The sequence below is a fragment of the Hemicordylus capensis genome, chromosome 10, assembly GCF_027244095.1.
Source record: "Hemicordylus capensis ecotype Gifberg chromosome 10, rHemCap1.1.pri, whole genome shotgun sequence".
Taxonomy (NCBI): domain Eukaryota; kingdom Metazoa; phylum Chordata; class Lepidosauria; order Squamata; family Cordylidae; genus Hemicordylus; species Hemicordylus capensis.
The window spans coordinates 3419628-3446584 of NC_069666.1; the positions used below are offsets into that span (position 1 = coordinate 3419628).

Sequence of the window (26957 nt, forward strand, 5' to 3'; positions counted from 1 at the left end):
TGTGTGTGAATGACTGTACATGCATTCATTTCACAAGTGAAACTGAGAACAGACTCCTTCAAATGCAGGGTACAGATAGGAGGTTTCTAGAATAGGCCAGCCTCTTTCACAGGGGCAACTATTTTCAAGATGCTTGATAGTTCGTTGATAATATAATTCATAGGCTTATGATTTCTCTCACTCTTTTGAGTTACTTGCTCTGCGTAGGGGTTATTTATTGCTCTCTCACGATGGCACAAGACAAGAGTAGTCCATACACGGAGGGCTCCTTCTCCTTCTTCACTGTGTCATGATCTGGGGGGCTGGATTGCATGTGTAGCTCGTTTTGCTTGATAGCAGGGACTTGCTACCAACTTAAATTGTACAACTTAAACGATGTTTTCTGATCTGGCAACCCTGTCTTCATCTGGCATGATGCGCAGCTCATGTATCATGCATCATAGCTCATCTCACAGCATCAACAGCAAAAATGGCTTATCGGGTGAACCATGTAGGTTTAACTGATATAAAGGTGACTCTGAAGTACTGTGGCACCAAGTGGCCTACGAGTGGTGAATTCTGGCTAGTCTGCTGTGTGAGGCAGTTTGGGCCAAGGACGGTAGAAGGTTGCTGTTGGATCCTGTTAGAAGACAGGATTTCTGTAGTACTTTTCCTGACAGGATTTCCTGTAGTACTTTTCCTGAACTAGCTAGCAAGGGCCACGCTGCCGGGCCTGGCGCGACATGTTTATGGTAATGTCTGAAGCGAAAGAAGCCCGTGTGGCAGAACAAAATGGCCACACATTGGCTCTGGGGAAGTGTCACGGAACCATTGGCCATGTGGTGCCTTCTGTGAAAACCAGCTCTTGAGACCTCAAAGTTGTGACCAACAACTTGCGTTTCATGTATTTTACTGATACATTTCTTTATGCAGTCAAATTTATATGGTGGTGATGAGATTACCCTGACAATGCTGAGGTGGTTGAGAAGCATTGCCTGTGTGGTGATTTGTGTGAAAAAAACTTCTTTATTGCCAACACCCACCCACGATTTATAATGTTATCATTCCACACAGCCCAAATTATATCACACGGGATGTTTCTAGGCCAGAGAGCTATATATCTATGTGTGCATACACGTGGGGGAACTAAGGGGCCACATTTATCAACCTGTGCGCCACAAGCGCCCCAAACTCTTCTGACCAATCAGAGCAGACCATTCCCATTCCTCTCCTTCCCCCCCCCCGCCCCCAATTCCTCTCAGCCATGGAGTGAAGAGAACGAGGCGGCCTCCAGTCCAGCCAGCGAGCGGGACATCCCCTCATCGGAGAGGCGGGGCGGGCGAGAACCCACCTTGCCGCCGCCAATAAGAAGGGGCGGCTCGCGCCAGCCAGCCCTTCCTGATAGGCCGTTTTATTTCGCGAGAGAGTGAGTGTGTGTGTGTTAAAGATCCAACAGCGGCCGTTGGAGAGGGCCGATGCCAACAGGAAGGGGGAAGGGAGAGGGAGAGAAGGGGCCAATAGGAGCCCGCAACTGCCGCGAGAGGAGAAAAAAGCCGAGCGTGGCCAATGGGGCGGAGCTTGAGGGAGGACGGGGCGTCCAATGGAGAAGAGGCGCAGGCGCATGCGGAGATGGGAAAGTGAGGAGGGGGAGGGGGGAAAACAACCCGGCGCTGTCCCCGCCCCCCTCCCTCCCTGCCGCAGTAGCGGCTGAGGGAAGCGCGGGCGGCCATTTTGTGCTGCTGGGTAGGGGCGCGGGTGGGGGAGGGGGGAAGGAGGCGAGGCTGGCTATTGCTGCTGCTTCTTCGCTGGGAGACGGGCGAGTCGGGCAGCAGAAGCCTCCCTTCCCTCGCAGGCGCTCGACGCAACATGGCCGAGCGGGCAGCCGCCGCCGCCGCCAACTCCCCCTGCCCGCTCCGAGCGGCCCACCGGCTCGAGGTGGGGTCCTCCGGCCGGGCCCAGCTCCCCGGTCAGCCAGGGAAGGGGGGGTGCCTGCGCCGCCCTGCGCCCCGAAACGCGGCGGTGGGGCTGGGGCGCCCCGGCTGGCCGGGCTTCGCCCTTCCCGGGGCGGCCCCGAGCCCGTCTCCCGCTCCTCAGAAGGTGAGTCCCGCCGTCCCCGCTTCCCAATCCGCCGACTCCCCCCACCCCTCCGCCCCCCAACACCCTCTGCAGCCGCCGCCGCCGCCATGGTCCCTTTGTCCTTGAGAGGGAAAAACAAGATGCCCTTGAAGGGGGGGGGGGAGAAAGACGACGCAGCGCCTCCTCGCCTGGCCGCTGCTGCCGCCCCCCCGCCGGGCTCCTTCCTCCTCGGGGTCTCCCCGCCTGCCTGCGTGTCTCCTTGGGGGGGTCCCCCTCCGGAATCGGGGGTGCCGAGAGCCTCTCCAGCAGACCAAGCCCCCCTCCGCCGCCCAGATAGTGCCCCTGTGGGGTGCGGGGAAGGAAGCAGGGAGAAGAGAGATCCCCCCCTGACCAGGGCGGGGTGCCCCCTTTCCTACGGCGGGGTGTCCCCCTTTCCAGCGGGGGGGGCGGGGTGCCAGGTAAGCGCAGGGCTGGGTTGGAAGGGGGCGGAGGGGGGCCCCCCTGTTCTCCCCCCTCGCTGGCTTCCCCTTGATCTGGGTGTGCGTCTCTCCTAGGGTGGCGGGCGCCCCTCTTTATTTTTATTTTTTGGCCAACCCCTCCCTCAGTTGTATTCGTCAGGCTTCCCTACTCAGATCTGGGGGTGCCGCAGAGGAGCCTGGTTTTCAAGGTCAGGGGGGAAGCCAAGGCTGCTGCTCACGCCTTTCTCCTTGTGTTTCCCCCCCTATGGGGGGGTGTTCTTGTTCCAGGGGGCATTGAAACTCTTGGAGTTTTGGAGAAATCGGACCCCCCCCAACCACCCCCCACAATTCAGGCTGGGGCGGGTGTGCCAAGGAAGGACTCTCCTGGGCTAGGAGGAGGAGGAGGTTGGTGTCAAACCCCCGCCGCCATTTGGAGCTGCGGAGTTTTCCCTTCTTCCCTCCCCCCCCCATCCTCTTATGCAGCAGAAATCCGGGGTGGGGGCTGTGCAGCTCCCCCGCAATAAGAGCCGGTGAACTTTTCCCTCCAATACAGCGCACCAATGCAGGTTTGGTGGGGTCCTACACACGGCTTCCTTCTTCGGATTATGGAGGACAGGTATCTTGGGGGCAGTTTCTTGCCCCAGTGCAGCATTTACTCGGGGCAAGACAGGGTGGGGGGTCTGCAGCAGATGGAGAGAGCACCCTCCCCCTTAGAAAGATTTGGGGGAGGGAAATGAAGGTGCCTAAATGACTCTTCTACAAAAACTCCGATATACTTTAAAGGGCGGTTCTTGGTTGCTGGTGAAAAAGGGAATCAGCTCTTGTACATTCATGTAAGAACAAAAGACGCCATGTCTGTCTGTCTTTCTCTCAAGTATAAAACTTGTTTTTCTGTATGTGGGGTGTTGGCTTTTAACTCTTTCTAAACCAGTGATGGAGAGAAAGGCTGTAGAAAAGACAATTCACTTATTTTGTTGATTTTGTGTGGTGTTAGTTTTTCCTTCCAAAAAAGACAGATCGTGATTGCATTTTAGCCATGAGTGTGTTCTTATTGTTTGGGCTTGTGATAATATAAACATGTTACGTGAGCTGGTTTAAATGCACAAACATCCTGTTTGTGCTAGTTGTACGTTTGAGTAAACTTCTAAATTGCAACTTGCACCTACAATGAGAGGAAGATGCAAGAGAGAGACATTGAGGTGAAAAATAAATAAATGAGTAAGAGTCGGAGAAGGTGTTTTTCATGTGCTTGTATTTTCTGGTCTTTTTAAATTGGAGGAAATGTGTATTTAAAGTTCAGGTCATAAGATTTCTTTCCTGAATTGCTAGAAAAGCAATTACATGATATATTTGGCATGTACTTTTCTTGGTTTCTTGTCTGCAATTTAAAATTCTGAGTGAAAAATATTTAAAACACATTTGGAAGTTGTGTTTGTCACTTGAAAGATCTGTAGTGATATTTGTTGCTGATGACTTGCCTAATTTGCCTTGTAAAATGTTCACTTTTGTTTTTAGGTAAACATTTATAGTGTCTTGGACCTTGAGTGACAGGGAGAGTTTATTGCAGAAGAAAGTTCTAGCATGGAGTGAATGCCTGCTATATTTTTAGCATGTTAGTAAATTTATTTTTAAAAGGCTTTGGAGGCTTACAGGTTTCAACTGATTACAAAACGAATAGCTGTCCTGCAGCAAATTCCACTCTACCTTTTAGATGGCGGTATTTTAAAGGATCACTGCTACCTTTATTAGCAGTTGGTAGACCCTTTGATTTTGACTATGGACTTGAAACTGTGATTTCTTAAATTGGTGACTAGGTTGTGGCTGTTTGTGTAAGCTTAACAATGTGACCAAGGCAGATACAAGACTTTTATTTCAGTATAAGAAAGTAACATGGAAGACCCTGTAAATGGATAAGTTGTTGAATTAGAAAAATGCTCGGAAACTGGTAGAGATGAAAAGCTCCAAAGCCTCAAAACTGGCTTAAAAAATAGACTAGGTGAAATTTTGGTTAAGCTGCTGTAATTCATTACTTCAGATAAATTGTAGAAGCCTTTAAATGTGTGTTGCTGTTGAATGTAACTTCCCAGAATGTTGGGACTAAAGAGCATGTCCCACTAAGAACTAAGCACATTTGTCTTTCACTTTTCACTTTCTGATAATTGTAATTGGCTCTGACATCAGTTTTGGGATAGATGTCCACAGCAGTGCCTACAGCATGCTTTCCCATATGAGATGATGAAAATAAGCTGTATTGTTCAGAAACCCTATTGTATGTCTTTTTGTTATCTGATGTTGGAAACAATTTTTAAAATGATTGTTTAGAGGTACAGCTAGTATAAACATAACAGTTCCGCATATATTTAAATTATAACATTTGCAAATGTTAAACAAATGTTTAAGATGAATCTAAACACATTGTTCTTTGTTTAGGTATCCCATGAGTGTTTTCCATTTCCATAACTGATGATCAGAAGAACTTTGCAGACTTATTTTTGCTAGGTAAGAATGGATTTGAAATTGGGAGCCAGTTTTAATGTCATTCTCTGGTTTTGAGCACACTTGCAATCTGATTTGTAGTAACTTTCTCAGTAAGAATAAAACAAAATTAAAACTGAATGCAGTATAATTTAACTTATCATATTTTTAATTCAGCAACCACACCATAAATTTTAGATTGCTGTTTAATAAAGCAGTGCCCTGTATGTAGTTAAACGTGCTTCCTTGGAAGAAATCCTATTGAAATAAATAGAACATATGTCCAACAATTGGTTTGTGTGTCAATCTAAGGCAGCAATCCTGAATTTAAAGAAACAATTTGTAAGTGGGGCTTGTGGGTTGGGGGATTTAAAAAAAAAAGCTTGCACTGGGAAACAAGTGTAGCCAAATGATTCCCAATGTAACCTGAGAAAGTCCTTTACTGCAATACATTTAAGTATGAATCATGCAGTACCCCCAATACAATGTTTTGAAGGGCCTGTTCTCTCAAATAAAACCTGTCCATAGCTTGCTTTCATCAAAAACAAAAGCTGACTCCTTCGATATAGGCATATGAGGTTCAGATGTGTAACTGAAAAAAACCTTAGTTTTAGCTCAGTTTTGAAGTTGAGATACGTCTGAGATAAAATGCTCTTGTTGAGACAAATTTGTCTTCTCTTGAAAGATTGCATCGGGTTCTGCTAACTGGGAAGGTTTCGATGCAGCTAGAAGAAAACATGCAGAGTTTTTGAGTGCTTCAGGTATGTGTTACTTTTAGCTCATTTGAATAATGCAGGTAAAGTATCTTTTTGTAGTCTGTAACCATCAAGCTTTTAACAGAAATCTGCTGGCTTAAAAACATGTTTCTAGCAGTTATAATTGCAGAGATCATGGATAGTATTTCCTTGTGTTCCTCTAGACTAGTTATCGGTCTTATACATTTTTTTTTTAACAATTAAGGCACTCAGAACCAAATAGCTGAACAAAAATTGAAAATTACACTATTTTTATAGTGCTTATGTGTTCAAAGTGACTTGCATACATAATCTCAGTAATCTATACAACAAGGCAGAAAATTAAATCAGACGGGGGGCTGAGGTAATGGCTTGTCTAAGGTTACCTTCATTTCGGATGGTTGAACTGAGATTTTAATCTGTTCTGTTTCTAGTTTAAACATACTTCAGAAACCTTTTACTGTATGCCTTGCATCAGTTTACATATACAGAGGTGAAGACCATCACAGTGAAGTACTTCCTGTACCTTTGCTAATGAGCATAAAATATTGCCTGTGGAATCTCCGCTATATTCCGCCTTGTCTAATTCAAGTCTGTCATTGAAAAATTTTTGAATGTGCCGTTTTGGAATTCCTTCTGTCATACATAATGCAGGAGTTGTGTGTGCTTAATGTGATGCAGAATTTGGGCTCCATGTCTTAATTGTTGGATGTTTGATACTAAAAAATGAACTTATTTGGTGGAGGGGGTTTATTTTACGCCATCAGCATTTGACTCAAGTGTAGAATAAAACTCAGAAATAATTAATAATGCTCAGAAATAATTAATAGTTACATAGAACATACAAATACTTGCTTTTAGTACACTTTAACCCCCAAATATGACTAAAGTTAATTTGCTCTTGTCAGTGTAGAGCACATATTTACATGGTATCCATCTAACTTGCCAGCTGGTTTGACAGTACTACAATTAAACAAAGGGGGCTAGCAAAAGATACTCAGTATAAAGGTATGCATGTTTGCTCATAAGTCTCACTGAGTTTAGCTGCACTTGCCCCAAGTTCATATGTATAGGGCTGCAGCTACAATTCACTAAAATCAGACCTCAGAATTGGGGCCCTTTAGCAGAAATCTAAGTAAATTCTTCTGGAAGAGATCTACTTATATTGCTTCTCAGTAAAGCTTTGTGGCTGGATTGTAAATATTTCTTTAGAAATAAGCCTCTGAACAGTCAGCGAGTCTTCTAGTATGGCTGTTCAGAATTACACATAGTATAGGGTGATAGTTCAGTTGACTGTTACGCATGCAGATTTATGTATTCTTATCCCATCCTTTTAAGCTTAGGGTGGTGTACACGTGCCTCTTACCCCATATCCTCAAAACAAGCCTCTTACCCCATATCCTCAAAACAAGTCAGCATCTCAGCCTAAGATAGGCTGAGATGCTGACTGATCCAGGGTTACTCAGCCTTGCGGCTGAGTGGTGTTTGAACCCTGGTCTCCCCAGTCTGAAGTCCAACACTGGGAATCTCACTTCTTTTTTATGCAGACTTCAAGCAAAATCTGCTTGTAAATTAAAATATTTACTGCATCACCTATCCCATTTTATTGCGACTGATATGAGAGAAGATAGACTGGATAGACAGAGTAGATTGACTTCAACAGATAAACCACCTGTTGAAGGTTAAGAGAGGAATATTGCACAAAGCTTGATGGAATGTGTCCATGCTGACTCCTAGGATTCTAAAGAAATAGCAAAAACCTGAGAGTGTACATAAATCTCAAATCACTGTAGCATTTCAGGTTAATTCCCTTGGCATGTAACAAGCTCTTTAAAAACACCTGTTCTCTTTAGGGCATGGACATGGCGCAAATGGAAGATGTGTCAGAATATGAAAATTAGTGATCGATGTTCTCTAATGGTTGGGTTGAGATATTTTTAAGCTTATGGAATACTGATGCAAAAACAAACCACCTTCAATTTTGGATTCAGGGAAAGGTCTTCAGGGTACTAACTTTTGCTCATTGGAAAATCTGTTAGTGCAGATTATTAAAAATTTCTAAACAGAAAAGGAGAATATTAGTCCATAAAAACCAAACCTTAAGTGCCATTCCCATGAGGTTTCTCCTTTACTAATTTATTTAGAATAAAGTATGCAAAAGATGGTTTTATTTCGGTATTCATGAAATGTTGAAAAGATGCTCATTTGCTTTGACTACTCAATGTTGCCAATAATGCTGTTGTTACTAGTTAGAATGGTAATGGCTAAAATTCCCACTTCAGTTGCTGCCTGTGATTTCACATTTTAAATGTGCTATTTTGGTATGTATGCTGCCTGCTGGAATTAAGATTTCCTTGGGTCTTTTAGTGAAGTCATTTACTTTGAAAGTGTCAAAAGGTCATAATAATAAAATGTATTTCTCAGTCTCTTATTGCTTTAGTCCTCAAATCTAGAACCTGTTGAACAGTGAAATAGAGAGAATGCATTTCACCAACTGTATTAGATTTATGTAGCAAAACTGTAGTGCTAAGTGCAGTTGCCTGAAAGTAAGTCCCATGGTGGGCCTTCAAGAAAAAGATTCTGTGGAACACAGTACTTGAGACTGGTTTGTAACAGAATCACATCTGTTAAGCCCAATGGCTCTGGCATACCACTAGACAAATGGATTCTGTTATACAGTATTGTGTTTAGCTGCAATTTAAAGAATCTGGAAGTAATAAATGTGCTAATTTGCATACATGTTTGAGACTTGCACATGGGAAAAGAGGCAGAGCTTTCCCCAATATAATGTTGGAAACTGTTCATCTGATCCAAGTGTTGGCTGAATGCGTACAGGATATCCATGTAAAGCTATGCTATTAGAATATATTGTTGAGAGAGATCACATGAAGCAAAAAATATGGGTCAAATGCTAACACAGAAATATTCATAAAGTTCTTGGTGATCTCTTGTAGGCTTTTTAATCCTACAATATGTTATAGATTAGACTTCAAGGTTATTAGAATGATTTACCTGTTTGAAGGAAGATTTATTGAGTTGGGGTGTTGACAGTGACTCACTCTGATGCACTGTTCAGAAATTAGTTTAAATAATTACAGGTCTAGCTTTCATTCCTGAGTTTGGGAGGAGTGGAGGGAGCCTTAGCTTTCTGATACCCTGATCAAGTGTAGCTACTATAGGTGTTAAAGCCATACTTTAGAAGATGATGTTCATAGGGCCTATTAATGCCCTGGTTGCAGCTAAAATTGAGTTGGCAGTATGTTGGAAACGCTCCTTAATATCTGCCATGAAGGAGTGATTACTAAAAGCACTTGAAGCTGCATAAATTTATAAGTTAATAGACTTGATCCATAGAAGAACTACAGAAAACTCAGTCCATAGAAATCCCCTAGTGTAGGATTTCTGAGAAGGACCTTGTTGCGGCATCTGTTCAGGGGTGTACCCCTGTCTAATATATCTGATACAGAAGCCATTAAATATTTTATTTGGATGGGGCTTCAGTTCTAGTACAGCATAATACAGTTTTCTGTAATAATTTTACATGTGTTTTAAAAATCAGATACACTGATAATTACTCCAGTGGCTCCACACTGATTATAGCAATGATTCACCTGTAATTGCACCTTGTTGCAGCACAAAGTACAATTGCTTTTTAAAAGCTGAGTAGCAACAGAGGTCATTCTAAGAACAAGACCACCATATCTGAGGCAATGATATGCTTATCAGTAGTATGGTGCAAATGCTACTATTTGATTTCCAGAGATATTTGGCTGTGATTTTGTTTTATAATGCTCTCTTGTGCTGGTGAAAAGTAAAATTTGCAATAATGAGAGCTCTAAATTGTGGTGCTATCCAGTTATTTGTAAGCCTTGAGAGGAGAAACCACTCATGGCACATGAGAATTTTGTATTATTCATGCTGTATGTTTTAGTTAGTCCCTATTCAAGCAAAAGGTTTTGGAAATGGCTAACAATAGGGGTGTACATGGACAGATTTTTGTGGTTTGGTTCGAATCGAGGCCAAACCACCTGTCCACTGGCTGGTTCCATTCAATTGAACTGGTCCGAAGGGCTATGCTTGTAAAGTGGAATCTTGCCTTCAAAAGGCTTCTAAGGGCAGGTGGGGGTGGGGCAGCTAAAGGGCACCTCTAAAAGTAGGTGCTTTCTGATATGACGGCGGCTCCAGGAAACCCCGTTGCTCCCTTCAGCAGCCCGCCTGTATGGTGGTGTGGTTTTGGCCACCACAGATGTGTGGAGGCCATTTGCGTGGTCACGCAAATGACTTCCACATGTGTGTCATGGAAATGGCATCTGTGTGGGCTAATAACAACAATAAAACTGCACCGCTGCCACGTGGGCTGCCTATTGGGGTATGTGCTGGGATTTCCAGGAGCTGCTACTAGGTCGGTAAGCACCTACTTTTAAAGGTGCCCTCTAGTCCCCCTGCCCTTAGAAGCCTTTTTTAAAGGCAGGATTCCCCTTTGCAAGCATAGCCCTTCGGACCGTCAAACTGGGCCACAATGGACTGGGCTTGGTCTGGTTTGATAACAGACAGAACTGCCTCTCATGGAGGCCAGTTCAGGTCGTGGTCGAACTAGTTCAGTGCGATGTGGCCCGGTTTGTGCACACCTCAAGCTGACAATATAAGATAGTTATGTTTAGGTTGTAGCCTTGAACATATTTAAATGAAAGCAAGACCCATTGAAACCAATAACTGAACCTCCAAGTAACCACAGATAGTATTGTGCTGTTGGTATATTTTGAACTGAGTCAAAGAACTTAGTATGTTAAAACTTCTTCTTACAGAGTTGTTGAAGGACTGAACTTGAAAAATCTGATGCAGGCTGAAACGGTAAGTTCCTTTTGCAGTATATTTGCATGTGACTTAGTGTTCTATAACTTGGTTTAATTCCTGTTTTGCTGAAAATGTCTTTAATTAGGACATTATCTGGACTTCAGTAACACACTTGTACTGATTTGTTCATCTAGGATAGCTTCAGTAAAATGGTTGTAATGCTATTTCTTGGACTGAAAAAGCACATTAGGCTGCAGGTAGAAGAATCTCATGTTTGAATATTTCCTGTCCTGTTAATGCAACTAGCACATCAGTGAGAAGGTTTTGAACTAGGCTTCTCCTTGACAGTGTAGTTATATATGTGCAGAGATGCTTTTGTATGGAAGATAACAGAACCATCACTGTGTGCCTAATGTGCTGCTTCAGTCAAAGAAACCTTTCTGCTGTCTAAACCAGCCTTCAGATTTGCAGCAGTTAAGCGATGCTTTACTTTGATAGAATCCACTGCCCACCCATGAGTACTGAAGTTGCTGGATGTTGATAGCACTGGTCCAGGCTACTCTAGATTGTGTGGCCAAATCAGTTGGCATTCTAGCCAGTCTACGTATTCTCATCTGGCTCTTAATGCACACTGATTCTTGAAAGAGTCCCAAGTTGTTAATTTTCAAAGTCTGGTATCCTGGTTGTGATCCTGTAAAATTCTAGAATATCTTGTTACTTCTGTAGCACTGCAGATAAAAAAAAATAACAACTCTGGCCCATATTCAGTAGTCCTTGTGCTATGATAAATTAAAAAAGAAGAATATGATATTCACTCTTAAATGCTAGAATTTAGGTTTCACCTTCTGTATAACAATCTAGAGGCTGGTGAGCTCAAAAGATACAAATCTTCTACTGTGCAACTTTTAAAACTGCTTTGAAGGCATTGTGCTCTTATGGTGATGGTGAATCACTCATATTCTTCTGAGAGCAAATTTGATTTTGTTTCTAGAAATGTTCGTGTTTATGCTCATTGAACACTCGCTGTGCTTCTGAAAGATAGCTACTTTAAATAGCACGTCCTGAAGTCTGCCTTCCTGGGTTAGCCATTTTTCTTGAGTTATCCATTAGTGCAGGGCTGCACAACTTTGTCCCTCCAGCTGCTTTTGGACTACAGCTTCCATAATCCCCAGCCACAATGACCAATAGTCAGGGATGATGGGAATTGTAGTCCAACATTGCCAGGGGAGACCGATCAGTGTGTGGCAACCTAGTGGAAACTCTGTGTCTGGTTGCTCCAGACAAACCTTGTGTTGCAATTTTAAGTAACTATTAGAGGAACCATTGATATGTGGCTGCTGTTAGTGAGCTTCATTTGCTTAAGAACCTCATGCCACTTTTGGCACTTTCTAGGAGCTTTGTATGACAAAGTGTTTTGTTGGTTCTCTCCTCTACCTCAGGACTGAATAATGGCCCTGACTGCTGTGTTAACTTCCTTTCCCCCATAAGTATAATGTCTGTCTGTATCACAGCAGCGTTAAACCTGTTGGTTGGAGTGTCTTATTGGCTTCAGCACAGTAAACCTGCTCAGCAGTAGGTCTGAGTTCATAGTCTTTGAACTGCATTTCTTGATGTTAAATGCTTCCTCTCATCTAAATGCGGTGAAATTCTATCATACGTTTTTGTTTATGCTGTCAAGTCAGGTCTGCAGAAACATGACCTCTATTCAGACTTGGTTGCTGTGAAATAAGAGTTCCATACTGCAGTAGTCTTCCATCCAGGCCTGTGGTTTTCAAACTTTACCTTCAGGGTATCTTGCAGAGTAACTCATGTTATGTAGGAAGATTCTGAGGTGTGTTTTAGGGCAGCCAGCCAGCAAAACATAGGAAACTGCCATATACTGAGTCAGACCATTGGTCCATCTAGCTCAGTATTGTCTTCATAGACTGGCAGCAGCTTCTCCAAGGTTGCAGGCAAGAATCTCTCTCAGCCCTATCTTGGGAGATGCCAGAGAGGGAACTTGGAACCTTCTGCTCCTCCCAGAGCGGCTCCACCCCCTAAGCCTAAGGGGACTATCTTACAGTGCTCACACTTCTAGTCTCCCATTTATATGCAACCAGGGCAGACCCTGCTTAGCTGAGGGGACAAGTCATGCTTGCTACCACAAGACCAGCTCTCCTCTCTCCTGGATCACTGGTCAAATCGTCAGTTGCTTGTATGGCCCATCTGCCCTAGAACATGCTTAGCACTTCCCCGGGGCTGTGCATTGTAGAGGAGGATTGGTGTACAAGCTAAGGCAGCCCAAGATATCTTGGTGTCAGAGTCAGAAAATCCAAATAATGCTTCACAAATGGCGGGGGAAAACAAACTAAATTGGCAATGCTCTGCTGCCTTTAATTATACCCCAAATTTGTTTCCTTGTTCTGCCTAATAGAAGGGCCAGCCCTGGACAATGCCTTTCAATTAAATTTATCCACTGTTGTTGGTTAATAATAATACTTAGCATTTATATAGAGCTTTTTGACTGTGCAAAGCACTTTATATGTATTATCTTGATGTAATCCTTACAATAACCCTGTAAGATAACTATTATCTATCTATTATCCAACCTATATTCGCGTTGGGGAGCTGATGCTGAGAGGGAGTGGCTTGCCTAAGGCCCCTTAGTAAGTCAATAGCAGAGGTGAAATTTGAACTGGTGGAGTCTTGATTCACAGCTCAGGCTCTTGGCCACAGTAGCTATTGCTACTGATCATAAGGAACCCAGCTTCCAAGTAAACCTAGGCTCCCTGGAAAACAGTTTGATGGCCACTGCCCTCAGCCATACCATATTCCTTTGCTGCTTGTGGTCTTTCTCCTGTTCTTTACTTTGTGGCCCCATGAGTTTTCCCGTTTCTAACAATAAGTTTAAAAGGGTCTCTTTTTGGTATGCTTTATATTTGCTACCTGTTTCCTTGGCTACCTCCTGATTTTTTGTTCTTGATTGAAGTCTATATGAAACTTATTCCACAGAATCCATGACTTTCCATCAGCAGTTGGTAATACTCTAGTGTTTGGCTGCACAACTTTGGCCCTCCTGAATATGTTGGACTACAACTCTCATCATCCCTAACTATTGGCCACTGTGGCTGCGGATGATGCGAGTTGTAGTCCAACATCTGTAGGCAGGTCGAAATTGTGCAGCCCTGCTCTAGTACACTTTTGTGTCTTGATATTTTGCAGAGATATTAACACCAGTGGCGGAAGTTGAACTTTAACCTTAAGTTTCCCTCAAGGAAAGAATTGCAAATGTTATGGTATATATTTGCACTCTCAACCTCTGCTTACAACTTTGAACTATCAACCTTCTAAAAAGGAAGAGCTAGGTTTTAGGAGATAGGGTTCCTTAAAGGGAAAACTGAATATCTGACATAGTTTCCTAAAATAGTTGGTCACTGAGCAGCATTTTGAGTGAAAATTTGGTTTTCTGTCTTTGGTTCCCAATGCGGTTCATTGTTAGGGAACCTTCAATTCCTGACACAATCTGACTTGCTCACTCCATCTGACTCGAAAGTGCTAAATCGTAAAATGTGGAACATGCTCCTTACTGTAATATTTGAGCATCTAAAAAGTTCTGAAACCAAAATGATAGTTATTCCTTTCTCTGGGAGCTTATTTGTGTTTAAATTGAGTTCTTGACTTTGCTTGATTAAAACACATAGAGATGAACAGAAATGAACCATGATGTCTATTCAAGAGAAGTCCTTTCTCTTCTGATACTTGTAATGGGATTGACTGGACTATAGTGAGGTCTCTAAAAGAAAGAGTATCTCTGTTTCAAAGATACATCTATTTTCCATAGAGAATCATCTGGTAAATTCTGTGTTGGACAACTAGCATTGAATCTTGAGGCAAAAACAATTATTAGATTCACCTTTATTTTTCACATTTTTTAAAAAGGCATACATTTAAAGCTTTATTGTATTTATGCATGAGTCTTAAACTTGACAAGACTAATCTTAAATGTGGCTTTTAATACTGTCTTAGACCCAGTAGTGATCTGATATACTTCATAATCAGTGGTAAGATGAAGTACAACTATTTTTTCCCTGAGAGTGCAGTGTTGCTTTAGAGGACCATGAAAGGGACCCTTCATGAGATCAGAACAACTTCCTAGTTGAATAGCAGCTTAAGTAGAGCAAGCGTGTTGATGAAACTGCTTTGTACCACCACTGGTCCTTCTAGCTCAGTGCTGTCTGCTTTGTCTAGCAGCAGCTTCTGTCTAGCAGCAGAGATCCAAACAAAATTTTATTCCTTGAACTATTTTGATTCCTATGAACATACATTAAAGTGGCAGAATAGCAGAAACTCCCAACCTACTACTATTAAGCCTAATGCGCAGGAGGAGGAAGCCAAGGATTCATATAGTCCTGTCCCCTTCCAATTTATTCTCTGCAGGTAGTAGCATACTTCAAAGCTATGCTACTCTGTATAAAAAGTAGTTGCCAAGGAATGATCTCGATATCTTCTGCTTGCAAAGTAGGTGTTTTAACACTGAGCTATGGCCCTCAAGTCCAAGTATAGGTTTGAGTGTGTGTTAGTAGACCACTCTGAATATGTTATCAAGTCCTTGGAATAGGATCAGGCTTTCATAGTGTTCTCAACTTCAAAAAACATTTGGTGGCTTTTCAAGTCAACATAGGCCTTTCTCCTTCACTAGCTATGGTTACTACCAGTGAAGACTGAATTTAATTTTGCTGAATCTCCAGTCATTGGAATTCCTGCATGCTTGGTGACTGGCTGGCTTTACATTTGACTTATTTAACAGTCAATGAAATGAAGAAACCAGATAAAAGTATTGTCTGTAAAAGGTAGGGTTGCTTTATCACCAGTCAGCTGGTCCTAGGTAAGCTCCACCCTGTCAAATAATCCACTGGGAGTTCATTCTTGTGGCTCCACCATAATGAGCTGTAGCCAGCCATATGCCATGTTGTGGCACCCAATAGCATGATATCATGGGCAGATCTAAAATCTTCATGAGCAGTCCAGGGCTGAAAAATGGTTAAAATGTTAGGCTCCAAAATATGTTTGTCCCTGGGTGACCAGTCCCCTGGCACTTAACCTGCCGCCTTGCTTCATCCACTTATATTATCAGGCTCTTTGCTTGTTGCACCTTGAATATTTCCTTGTTGGCTGCAGTTGGATTTGCATGTTGCAACCTGAAAAAGGAGTTCCCGAATTGATCCTAGTCTTGCCACTAACTAGTTGTCCCTCACTATTTGTGGGTTGATAAATATGCTTGATAATCTTGAGAGAGGAAGAAGCTCTTGTGCAAACATGATCTCATAAATTAGCTTAGATTTAAGGCACTCTTGAATTTGCAATTCCAAGCAAGTGTGGAGCATGAGTGCCCGATTGCTGCTTAAAAATTGTCATGTTAGCAAATCTGCTGAAAGTCTCTCAAATCATTCCAGTGCATCAGAAAACCATACTTGGTGCTGTTCCATCTACTGGATGCTGCCCCTTGAAGCTAAATGTAGAGGTCACATCCCAGTGGAATGGGTGTATGCAGTTGAGAACTGGGCAGGAAGGAGGCAATAAATATGGAAGCCAGATTGACCAGAGTACCCAATTGCTTAGGGTTGACTGTCCACATAGAGCTGAATCTGAATACAAGTAGCTTTGAAGTATGCTACTATCTGAGGAGAATAAATGGGAAGGGGGCAGGATGACTGTGTGAATCCGTAGCTTCTTCCTGGGCATTAGGCTTAATAGTAGTAGGCTTGGGAGTTTCTGCTGTTCTGTCTCTTTGATGTATATTCATGGGGATCAAAATAGTTCAAGGAATACATTTTTGTTTGGATCTCGGGAAGTTGTGTAACCAGAAATCAAGCTGAAATGAATGTAGTATATGGACCCCATCTTGTAGTAAAGGCATCTGGCTAGCAAGTCCCAACTTCTGTTTGAATCCCTGTTGAATCTGTTGGGGCAGGAGTATTTGCCTGTTCCCCTAGTTATACTGTATTGCTTATTGAAGGTGCTGTATGCATGTTGTCCCTCTTTGAAATCTGTTGTTACTGAATATATAACCATAAAGTAATGATCGTCAACATCAGGGTTCCCCCTAAACTGATCTTGTATATAGCCTGTGTTATCCAGCCAAGCACTTCATGGATAAATAATAACTTGCTAGCTTTTTGTAACCACACAGAAAAATGTTTGGAATTTGAAATGTTATTAAGAATTCATCTTCAGAATATTTCTATATTGGTATTATGGCTAGAACCAATATCTTCCTTTTATTATAACATTTTTAGTAGTTCAGAGTAGAATCTTTGTATTAAGGCATACTTCCTCCTTCCCTATGATGATCTTGAAAGATGCTTAATGAATTGTTCAAATACTGCTCATACAGCTTGTGTGATATATTATTGACATTACTGGTCCTTAAAACATGTTGAAAATATGTTTAGAAATCACTACTCAATAATGGCTGTTTAGTTTTAAGGAAAAAAATAACTGTATTCCAACAGCATTTTTCTCTTAATTTTTTATAAAGAGTCCAGACAAAGGAAGAATCTCAAAGGGAGACCGCGAGTTCCAAATCAAGATGGCAGTTCCACTGATTGAGAGGTTGAGGAAATGAACTAATGCATGATTGCTGAGTGTATCCATCCAAGACAGGGACACTTTAGCATGGACTACGGTGTTAACTAAACCAGAGAAGATTTGGCCTTATGACCATCTGACAAATGGATTTTTTTTTTTTAAAAAATTAAATTATTTCAGACTCTTGTATTGATAGAACTCATTTTGGGGTATGGAATTGGACTCACAGTTTTCAGGATTGTATGTATACCTGTTTATCCCTTGTTTACTTGACAGAAGTACAATGCTTTCTTAAATTGCTTAAATAAAAGTATTTTTACATTTTTATTCTTGTTTGTCATTTTTCAGACTGAAAGGTTCTTAATCTTTTAACTTGTCATTGGTCATCTTGATTAGAATGGTTTAATTACTGGGGGAATTGGTGAAAGATCTTATTTTTGTGTGTGTTTTGGTTAATAGCAAACATTTGTGCTTTGCATTGTTTGGGTTATGTTGATCTAAGGTAAACAATGGAGGATGTCAGCAAAACTAAAGTTGTGTGTATTGGTGCAACTCTTACAATGGTACCAGTTTGGTGATCTGCTCAATGGAAATACCAAATGTTGTGATTTTAACTAGGATTAGATAGATATTTGTATACCTAAAACACTTTTATAGGTTGATTTCCTTACTTGCCTTTGGGTTCACTTTGAATATCTTGCAATAAACAGTCTGGTTATCTTGGGCCTACATAAGAGTGTACTGTTTGTACCAGTTTCCATAAGGTTCATGGTCCAAGGGTTTTGTTTTCCATCTTAACCAACACTATAGCTGGATAAAGAAGGTTGCTTGTTTGCCTCAGTCTATAAATACCATTAAAGTTCATATTCTGTATTCTGAGTTCCTAAATACCTTTTGCAATTTCATGTCTGCATGCCAAATAACCTACATCTGGCAGCTGAGTAGGAGAATGGGCATGTTTTTCTTCAGGAGGCCCACTTTGCTACTGACATACTGACTGGAGAGTTACCGAAAGGAAACAAGATTCAAAATGGCAGGCAGCTGTTGAATGATGTTGACTCTGATTGGGATAATGCTCCTGTTTCTGATACTGATGTCATGATGGTAGGAGCCCATCCCTATATTTAATGAATGCCCCATGCAACTTGCTTGAGGTGGTGGTTTGGTATTTGAGACCAGGCTAGTCTCCCTTGGCTGCTTCATTCTTCTGCAGATACTAGCATCTGTAGTGCCACTAACATTGTTACCTAGCACCTTTCTTGAAGAAGGTACCATAGCTTGCTGCCATTATGAGCTTCCCTGACTAAACAACTTCCAAACTGGTCACTTGAAAATAGCTAGTGTGGACTTGTGTAGTTTGGGCTTAAAAGATGTGGACGTGATTGATGGGTTCTACTGGTAGAACATTCCACTTATGAGGACTTACTGCCATATGACTTGTTCAGACTAGTGCCCAACCCAGGTATAAGCAACATGGTGACACAAAGGCATTCTGAATGTTGGGGACCATGATGAACACCTTGCCAGAGTGTGGAGTTGGGTATGGTCATTGATAAGGTACTCCTGTGTGTCCTCATCACCAAAGGAATTGCAAAGGGTTTGGTGAACCCATTATCCTTGTTCAGAAGGCTTTTGACACTTGAGAGTGCCTAAAATACAGAGTTACTATGTAGTGTCCCCTGCTATTGAACATCTAAGATTTTCCACGTTCAGAAGTGAGATGGCAATACAAGAGGTCTAGAACTATTTTACAGCCACTTGTGTAACACATTGGAGTATGTTGGCTACCATTTTGTTCTTTCTAAGCGGAACCACTAGGGAGGCGCTATAGAGTTGGAAGGGCTAGCAACCATTTTCCTTCCACTGGAAAGAGCCTTGGAATCCAAGGTCCATGGATTATGGCCATTTGCCTTGCAGTGCCTATTAGAAACAGAGACTTGGATCCTTTTTTCAAAACTACCCCTTGAGGGGGTGAGTTTGCCTCTCCATGTGGACTGCTGGGACTAACCCACTGGCCACCAGCCCCACTCCCATTCCTTCAAAATGGCTTGCAGCACCCCCACTTCCTGTCCAGGGAGGAAGTAATTTTAGCCCAAGGACAGAGCTCTAAGCCCATCCTCTCCAACAAAAGCAACCAATAGCCTCTCTTGGCTGAGAAAGGGTGCCTGAGCCAGAGGGGGTTAAGTGGCCCCCTCCACAGATGGGGGGCTGCCTGAAGATGCCCGTGCTGGGGTGGCAGGGTGGGTAGGCTCCCTTTAGGTGGAGGCTCCCTCTCTCTTTTTTGGGTGGAAATTAAGGGGTGGGTCTATGGTACATCACCTGAGTTGTGGGGTAAATGTAGAGAGTGTCAATCAAAGGCAGAGCTCAGAGCTGGGAAGAAAGCTCTAGATGGCGGCTGTGCCTTGGAGAGCGCGCTGAGCCTCCCTGCCTTTTTCGCTCCCCTCCTCCACCACTTTTACGCAACTTTGCCCAACTTTTGGGCAGCCTCGAGGGGCTCCTGCGGCCCCTTGCCTCTCGCGGGGACCGGCGTGGCGGGGGCCGAGCGTTTTTCGGGCAGATCAGCAGCTTTGGGGGGCTCTTCTCCCTCGCCTTGTTGGAAAGAAGCCGCCGTGGAGGCAGCGCCGGCCGTTGTTTTTCCCAGCTTGGAAGCCATGGCGCACCTCCATTTTTGTGCGCTCTCCTAATGAGCTTTTCCTCCGGATCTTTCCCTCCCCTCTTTGGCTTCAATTATCGCCTCTGGCGATTAAACGAATGCAGATAGTTTGGGATTAAAATCTGAATTCTTTTATTTTCCCCAAGAAATTCGCGTTTATTTTTCCGTCCGGGTTCCCTTTGAAATCTTTCGGAGCTCATGTTTTCCCACGACCCGAAACTAATCTCGGGTTGGACCTGGTGCCGGGATCAGGTAGGTGGGCGATTATTAACCATCCTTTTGAGCGTGTTTTGCCTTTTTAAAAAAAAATCACTTTTGGGATTTTTTCCTCCTTCGATCGGTTTGAACGACCTCGGAATGACGCAATAAAATACCGAGAATATTTGCTTCCAGGGTTACTTCAGGAAAGTTTGCAGGATGCTCCCCAGGGCTGTGTACCCTCGTGTTTTATTTTTTAAAAATGTGTAATCTCTTTTTTCCTTCGTGCTGATGAGTCTTCTGCATTATTGTAACAAATACCCATTGCAGCGTCAGGACTTTTTGTTCTTGCGACTGAAAGCCAAAGACTCGAACTGGGACCTTACCTTTCTTTCAACTTTTGACAGTAAATACCTGGGCACAGGACTTCAAAGCAAACAAAGCCACCTCTCTACTTTCCCCTTAATATTAACGAATTAAAAGATGATGAGAAATACGGACAAAAACCAAGGAGAGGAGGGTTCAATCCACAGCAATGCATCGAGGTATGATCTATCCACTTTATTTTATTTTTTGGTTAACCTGATGACACTGTTTACCTTCTGACAGCCTTGGGTTACCATCAATGCAGATACAAAAAATATATTTAGATGCTTTTGATCCTTTTCTTGCGGGATGACCTTGAGATTGCTAATATGCCACACCCTAAATTTTTTTTGGGGGGTTGCAATTTCTGAAAGTTGTGGTGTGACTTAAAGGCCCCATGTCATAGTTAAAAGGTAATGCACCTTTCTGCAGATGGAACCCTTTCCTGTATATTAGACACCTTTCAGCTTCTGAATTTTGTCTTTTCGAAGGGTTTTGTTCAGTGAAAAATGACCTTGCCTGGTTAGCCGTTGCTGCATTGCACCATTTTACATACAAGAGGCTTTTTTTTCTTTGAAGAATTTCTGAAGTCTAAACTTCTACAGAAGGCCAGAAGCCTGATAGTAAAACACTATAGTAAATAAGAAACTACAGAAAACACGATGAATGGAAAAAAAAAGGCTCATTTTAAAATAAAAAAAGGAGTGTGTAGTTGGCACTCCTTGCTTGATTATTCAATTTGGGCTTATAGAACTTGGATACTGTTAGGTATTTTAGAATGTTCTGATACACTTTAACCAGACTTTTCCCCATTGATAGGAGTTGCTGCCAGCGAAACAGAAATAGCCTATAGTGGCTACTGGGATCTCTTGCAATCTTATCTTTTTAAACTCTGGGTTTTCTTTGATGTGTTGGGATTTATTTGTATTTACTTTGTTTGTGGGGGAAGAATTTATCACAAAATAAACTGTCACAATTTATCAAAATTAATCTGAAATACCTTTTTTTCTGCAATGTTTACTGATCTTTCCTCTTTCCTTAGTTTCTTTTCAGCTTTTGAGTATTTGTAATCTTGAAACAAACTTGTGTACCAATCTGTGCTTTGTTACTGTATGAATATCTTTTGATGTTCAGATTTTAACCCATTAAATTTAATAGGGTTTGAAATAATGTCCCCTTGTAGAATACAAGGGTGTCTTGTGGCAGGATGTTGTGTGGGTTTTTTGGTGTTTTTTTGGTGGGGGGGGGGGAATGAGCTTCAGGGTTCAAATATATCTAGTTTCAGTGCAATGCTTTATATTTTTGAAAATCTAAGCTGATTTTGCTGCAGTTTCTGGTGGTGGTGGGGGGGAACCACCTGGTCCCCACACAAAGCATACAAGAAGGATTGGATCTTTCCCCTTTAGTGCATAATTTTGAACTTTATAGGACTCAACTCGAGAAATGCAGTTATAAAAGTCAAATGCTGACTTGGTCAAAAAGTTGCTTTTGAAATTCACCAGCTAATCCATGTTACTGATAAGTGCATTTTTAAAAATCTAAACAAGGTGAAACTAACTGGCACTCCTCCTAGAGCCTTTTGTTCAAACATTTAAAGGCAAAAGTTGCTTGTTAAATGAAGTTTAATCAGAAGTAAGGTAGATTACCCACCCCTTTGACACTTTTCCTTTGTTTCCCTTGGGTATATTATTTGCATAACCTTCACACATGAACTTTTGCTTTCTGGGTAATAGATCATGTGTTCAACATCAAGCATTTGTGTTAACACCTTCTATATTAAAACAAATATACCAAATCCCACTCCTTGCCACTCTTCCATCCCAATATATTTCCTATATACACAATCACATATACTGTGGGAAACCATTCCTTTTTGAAGTTTGTTTTCTGAGCTACAAGTTGGCCAAATGTCATAAAACATACTTTTATTCCCTGTGGTGAGATCTTGGAGGTGTGTCTATGGGGAAATGTGTTTTTAGGAAGGCAGCCTGAAAGCTGTGTGTGCGCATAACATACTTTTTTCCTGCATCAGTCTTGGGTGGGGGGAGCACATAATCCATCTGACATCAAGTCGTCTCTTGATTGGGAGATTGTGTGTGTGATGTTGGGGGAAATTGTAAATAACAGATTGATGGGACTGGTGCCACATACCTTGTATGATCTTAGGAGAGAGAAGAAACCCTTTATTTCCACCCCCCCAACAAAAAACCTGAGATTCTTCCTCCCCCCCCCCGCAAGGACTTGTTTGTTGTTGAAAAATGGCATATAAATAAAATTAGCTTAAGATTTAAAAATCCTTATGAAACCCTTATTTGAAAACAAATCTTATGCTGAGGGGGGATCTGGAACTAACCCTTCATACAGCTTTCGAAGAGAGCTTTGTACCAGGCTGCTGGTCCCAGGAATTGATTGTTGGTCCATGTTTCAAGTTCAGATATACTGGATTGGATTAAAACCTGCTCGGGTGTCTTTCAGGCCCACATTCAGATGCAACCAGGCATTATGCAATGCTCAAATGCTACAGAAGTTACAGGTTGCCCTAATCTTACGACCATAAAGATTCAAGTCTCTTAACCACAAATCTAACAAGTGGGTGTTGTAACCAGTGATGATTGTTACCATCTTAGAGCCACTAGGAATGTTGGGGGGGAAAGTTGGGTTGGCTTATGGTGCACCAGAGCTCATCCATGGCTTAGGTGAAGATGGAACATACTTTATGGTGTGAGGTCCTCCCATTAATTTTTTCTTAAAAAGCCTGATCAAGGCACAAACTCATGCAAGTAGCTTTGAATCGGGCCCTTCATTATAACTACTACTACGACGAATATTTATATACTGCTTTTCAACAAATGTTCCCAAAGCAGTTTACATAGAGAAATAAAAATAAAGAAGATGGCTCCCTGTCCCCAAAGGGCTCATAATCTAAAAAGAAACGCAAGATAGACCCCAGCAACAGCCACTGGAGGAATGCTGTGCTGGGGCTGGAGAGGGCCGGTTGCTCTCCCCACTTCTCAATAAATGAAAATCAGCACTTTAAAAGGTGCCTCTTTGTTAGTTGACAAGGGGAGCTTTGCAGGTACATGTGAAACATTAATTTATTAAACCTCTATTCCACTTTAGGGCCAATACGGATATAAAAGACAGTAAAGTTTAAAAGTGAAATGGAATACACAATCAAAAACACGATGATCATCACTAAAAGGGGTGTATGTGTGTGTGGATTCGAATGCATCACAAGGTCCAGTTTAAGCCACAATTCCATATGCGCCATGGTGACAGGAAGTCCCACTGAAATTAGTGGGGGTCCTATCTGAGCAAGTATGCTTATGGTGGTTCTGTCGGCGTCGACCTGAAAAATTCATTGAAATAAAGACTGTTCAGAAAAGCAGTAGGAATGGTGCCGAATGACTGTCTATGGGCTGGGAGTTTCCTAACAGGTGTCACCACCAAGAAGGCCTAGATATGTTGGTCACCTGCCTTATTTTGCGCTTGCAAGGAGCCTCCTGCTACCTGTAAAATGTTGGTGTGGAAACTTTATCTACCAGGAGGTCTACTCTGAAGTAAGTCCAGCCGAATTAAGCAGGACTTGCTTCCAGGTATACCTGCCAGGGACTGAGTCGTTACTTGAAAGTAAGCTCCATTTCGACCAGTGTCACACTGTGTACAGGCTTGGGGTGTTGACGAAAAGGGTCCTCGTAACGTGGGAACTCATAAGCCAATCCGCAAGAGAAGAACGGGCAATTCTGTGCTGTTCTGAACAGCACACAACACACATCCATGGTAGGGCAATTGTTCTATTTGCCTGAATACATCACAAGCCGGAGTGTCCCATTTAAAGTTAGCTATCTGATGTGCCCTGCAGTTTGGGGTTATCCATAATCTAAAAACTGCATTTTTTTTAGATCATGCTTCCTCACACACTCTCCCTGCAGGCGGGGAACTTTTTCTGTGCACAGCATAGAGTGAGTGCACGATGCCGATGTCTGTTTCATAGGAAACGTGCAGTCAGTGGCAGCCATTTTATGAAGCACCACTCCTAGAAAGGAGGATTTTGTCTGGAGACAATGAGCTGGGGGTGGAATGGAGGGAAGGAGGGTACCGGGGAGGAGACCCCCTTAGCATCTCTTGCACCTGGATGTCCCAGACACACAGTGTGTCTTTGGGAAAGCAAAAAAAGGCAGTGGTGAGGGGAGAAAGAAGCAAAGGCTGGGCATTGTGCTGCAGGTCTGGTTGTCACAAAATGGCTGTTCCTTTGTGCCGCATAGCTGACAGACATATACTGCATTGCACTGTGTGTTCTCTGAAACGAGGAGGGGAGGGGGAAGGAAAAAAACCACCCACAGCAGGAAGTTGCTGGTGGTGAGTTCAAAGGCCATCTTGGGCTGGACGTGGAAGCGGGTTGGCTGCCGGCTTGCTTAGTAACAGGAGGGTCAGCCGTGGGGAGCCGATGGCAGCCCGAGGCCCTGCCTTCCGGGTGACGTCAGCCTGAACTGGCTTGCTCTCGCCTCTCTCACGGCAGAGACTCTTCCCCTGACGGAGACCAGCTTCTGCTTTGCTCGGCCAACCAGGCAGGCTTAGGCGGAGCGCTTGCGTGTCCAGCGCCTTCACTTCCGTGCTACTGGAAAGCAGTATTGTGGCAGAGCAGCCCGGTTGCTGTTCCCCCCCCCCCCTTCATTTGGAGAAGTGATCGCAAATGCAAAGAGGCGTGAAAAAGAGCAGTGCAGAGACTTCGGCGGGTGCTTTTGCAAGCCTGGAGAGGCATCTGCGCCTCTCTGCCAACAGCTTTGGAGAGGAGCTTTTGCGTTCGATCATCTTATGTGCAACGCTTCCGAAATCTTTGCTCTCCATACCTCGTGTCTACAGAGAGCATTTCCCGGAGAAGAGTTTTATCTTGTTGCCCCCGAAAGGCTGGTAGATTGATTGCAGCACAAGCTTTCTTGGACTAGAGCTGGCTTGATCCAGATTCTAGGAGAATTCCTATGGCTTTGTTAAGCCTTTAGGATCTCGCTTCAATCATTCAATTTTTTTTAAAAAATTTAATTCAATAAGCAATGCCCTAACATTGACCTCAGGCCCTGCACACCAGGTTACAGTTGGTTTCAGCCCGCCGGGACGTCTGAGTTGTGTGACCCTGCTTTAGAGGGATGTCTTTTTCGTGGAGAAATTACTACTACTACAGCAAATATTTATATATGTACATTATACAAAGACACTGCTTTTCAATCAAAGTTCTCAAAGCGGTTTATATAGGAAAATAGTAAATAAGATGGTTCCCTGTCCCCAAAAGACTCACAGTCCAAAAGCAACACACACTGGAGAGATGTTGTGCTTGGGCTGGAGAGGGCCAGTTTCTCTCCCCCGGCTTAAATACAATCACCACTTGGAAAAGTGTCTTTTTGTTTAGATAGCTGCGTCTTAACTCACTTCACTTTGGTATATGTTTAGTAGAAACTAGCTTCGTGTGTGTGTGAGAAAGAGAGAACATATAGGGGTGCTGAACCTTTCCCAGTGTTCAACTATATCTCCTCAAGTTGTAATTCAAAGAGGGAGAATCCAAATATTTATGCAGGAGGTTAGGAGTATCTGTAGCTCTTCTCTAAGGAAGAGAGCTGGTCTGGTGGTAGCAAGCATGACTTATCCCCTTATCTAAGCAGGGTTTGCCCTGGTTGCATATGAAAGGGAGACTAGAAGTGTGAGCACTGTCAGATATTCTGCTTAAAGGATAGAGCCACTCTGGGAAGAGCATCTAGGTTCAAAGTTCCCTCCCTGGCAGCATCTCTAAGATAGGGGTGAGAGAGATTCCTGCCTGCAACCTTGAGGAAGCTGCTGCCAGTCTGTGTAGACAATACTGAGCTAGATAGACCAATGGTCTGACTCAGTATACGGCAGCTTCCTGTGTTCCTATTCCAGTCAGTTTGAATTGCAAGGGTGCTAACAGGATTACAGGCTTGAATTTACTGGCTCGGAAGGGTAGATGTTACAGCCTGTAATCTTGGGCCCTTGGCTTTCTCTCTGATAAGCCAGACTACCACCACAGTAATTCAGACTAAGCACCTGAAAAACATTTTACTTGGATGTTTTTTTTAGAATTTGAGGTGTGAAGTCAAGCCTGCCTCGGGGTTCTTTGGCTGTGTTCAGGGCAAGCCCTGGTGCTGAGAGAAATGCACCCTGCCTTTGTTGAGAGGCATTCTTAATTTTTGTTGCAACTGCAAATAGGTTTGGGGGCTCAGTCCCAGTGACAGGATGAGGTCCCAGGTGTTTCCATTCCGTCTGGTGTCTCCAGATGCAAGGATTAAAGTTATCTGTCTGACTGATCTCTGGTTACTAATCCCAGACGCCCTATTATTCAGACTGCCCTTGTCTCGAATTCTGTGGCTGTGCTTGGCTGCACCTTTTGAACCCTTGCAGAAGCCGGTTCTTTAATGCCATAGTTTATCCCGTGCCCCTTTGCCAAACATTTATGGATATAGGTTAGGAGCGAGCACCCATCGAGAGAGTTGTTTTGTCCAGTGAAGATGCTGAAGGATCTGGAATGCCGTGAGGCTGGATTTATCTCTCTTCCCTATCTGACACCCCACCCAGCCCATCATCGTTCTTTCTGAATCCACAGATATGATTCCCTATCATTCACGTTGTATGCTCATGCTTCCTGGAAGC

General features: G+C 43.0%; 1 protein-coding gene and 1 long non-coding RNA gene across 13 annotated transcripts in view; both read left to right on the forward strand.

The window, feature by feature from the left end:
• The first annotated feature begins 1274 nt into the window (after positions 1–1274).
• Positions 1275–17410, forward strand: LOC128335006 (uncharacterized). 11 transcript variants are annotated; one of them, XR_008311478.1, is made up of 5 exons: positions 1275–1405; positions 4944–5012; positions 5674–5749; positions 10528–10573; positions 17034–17410. It is a non-coding gene; the product is annotated as an uncharacterized LOC128335006 (long non-coding RNA). The 11 variants fall into 11 exon arrangements; XR_008311479.1 differs by lacking the exon at positions 1275–1405 and adding an exon at positions 1556–1616; XR_008311472.1 differs by lacking the exon at positions 1275–1405 and adding an exon at positions 1683–2076.
• Positions 17411–19356: 1946 nt separating this feature from the next.
• CHD2 (chromodomain helicase DNA binding protein 2) overlaps positions 19357–26957 on the forward strand; it is a 69419-nt gene continuing 61818 nt past the window's right edge. The window contains exons 1-2 of one of the 2 annotated variants that reach the window (XM_053273193.1): positions 19357–19988; positions 20342–20479. In XM_053273193.1, the coding sequence (XP_053129168.1) occupies positions 20418–20479 (62 nt within the window). In that variant the 5' untranslated portion in view covers positions 19357–19988; positions 20342–20417. Of the gene's footprint in view, positions 20480–26957 lie in introns of both variants that reach the window. The other variant, XM_053273192.1, reaches the window with a different exon arrangement.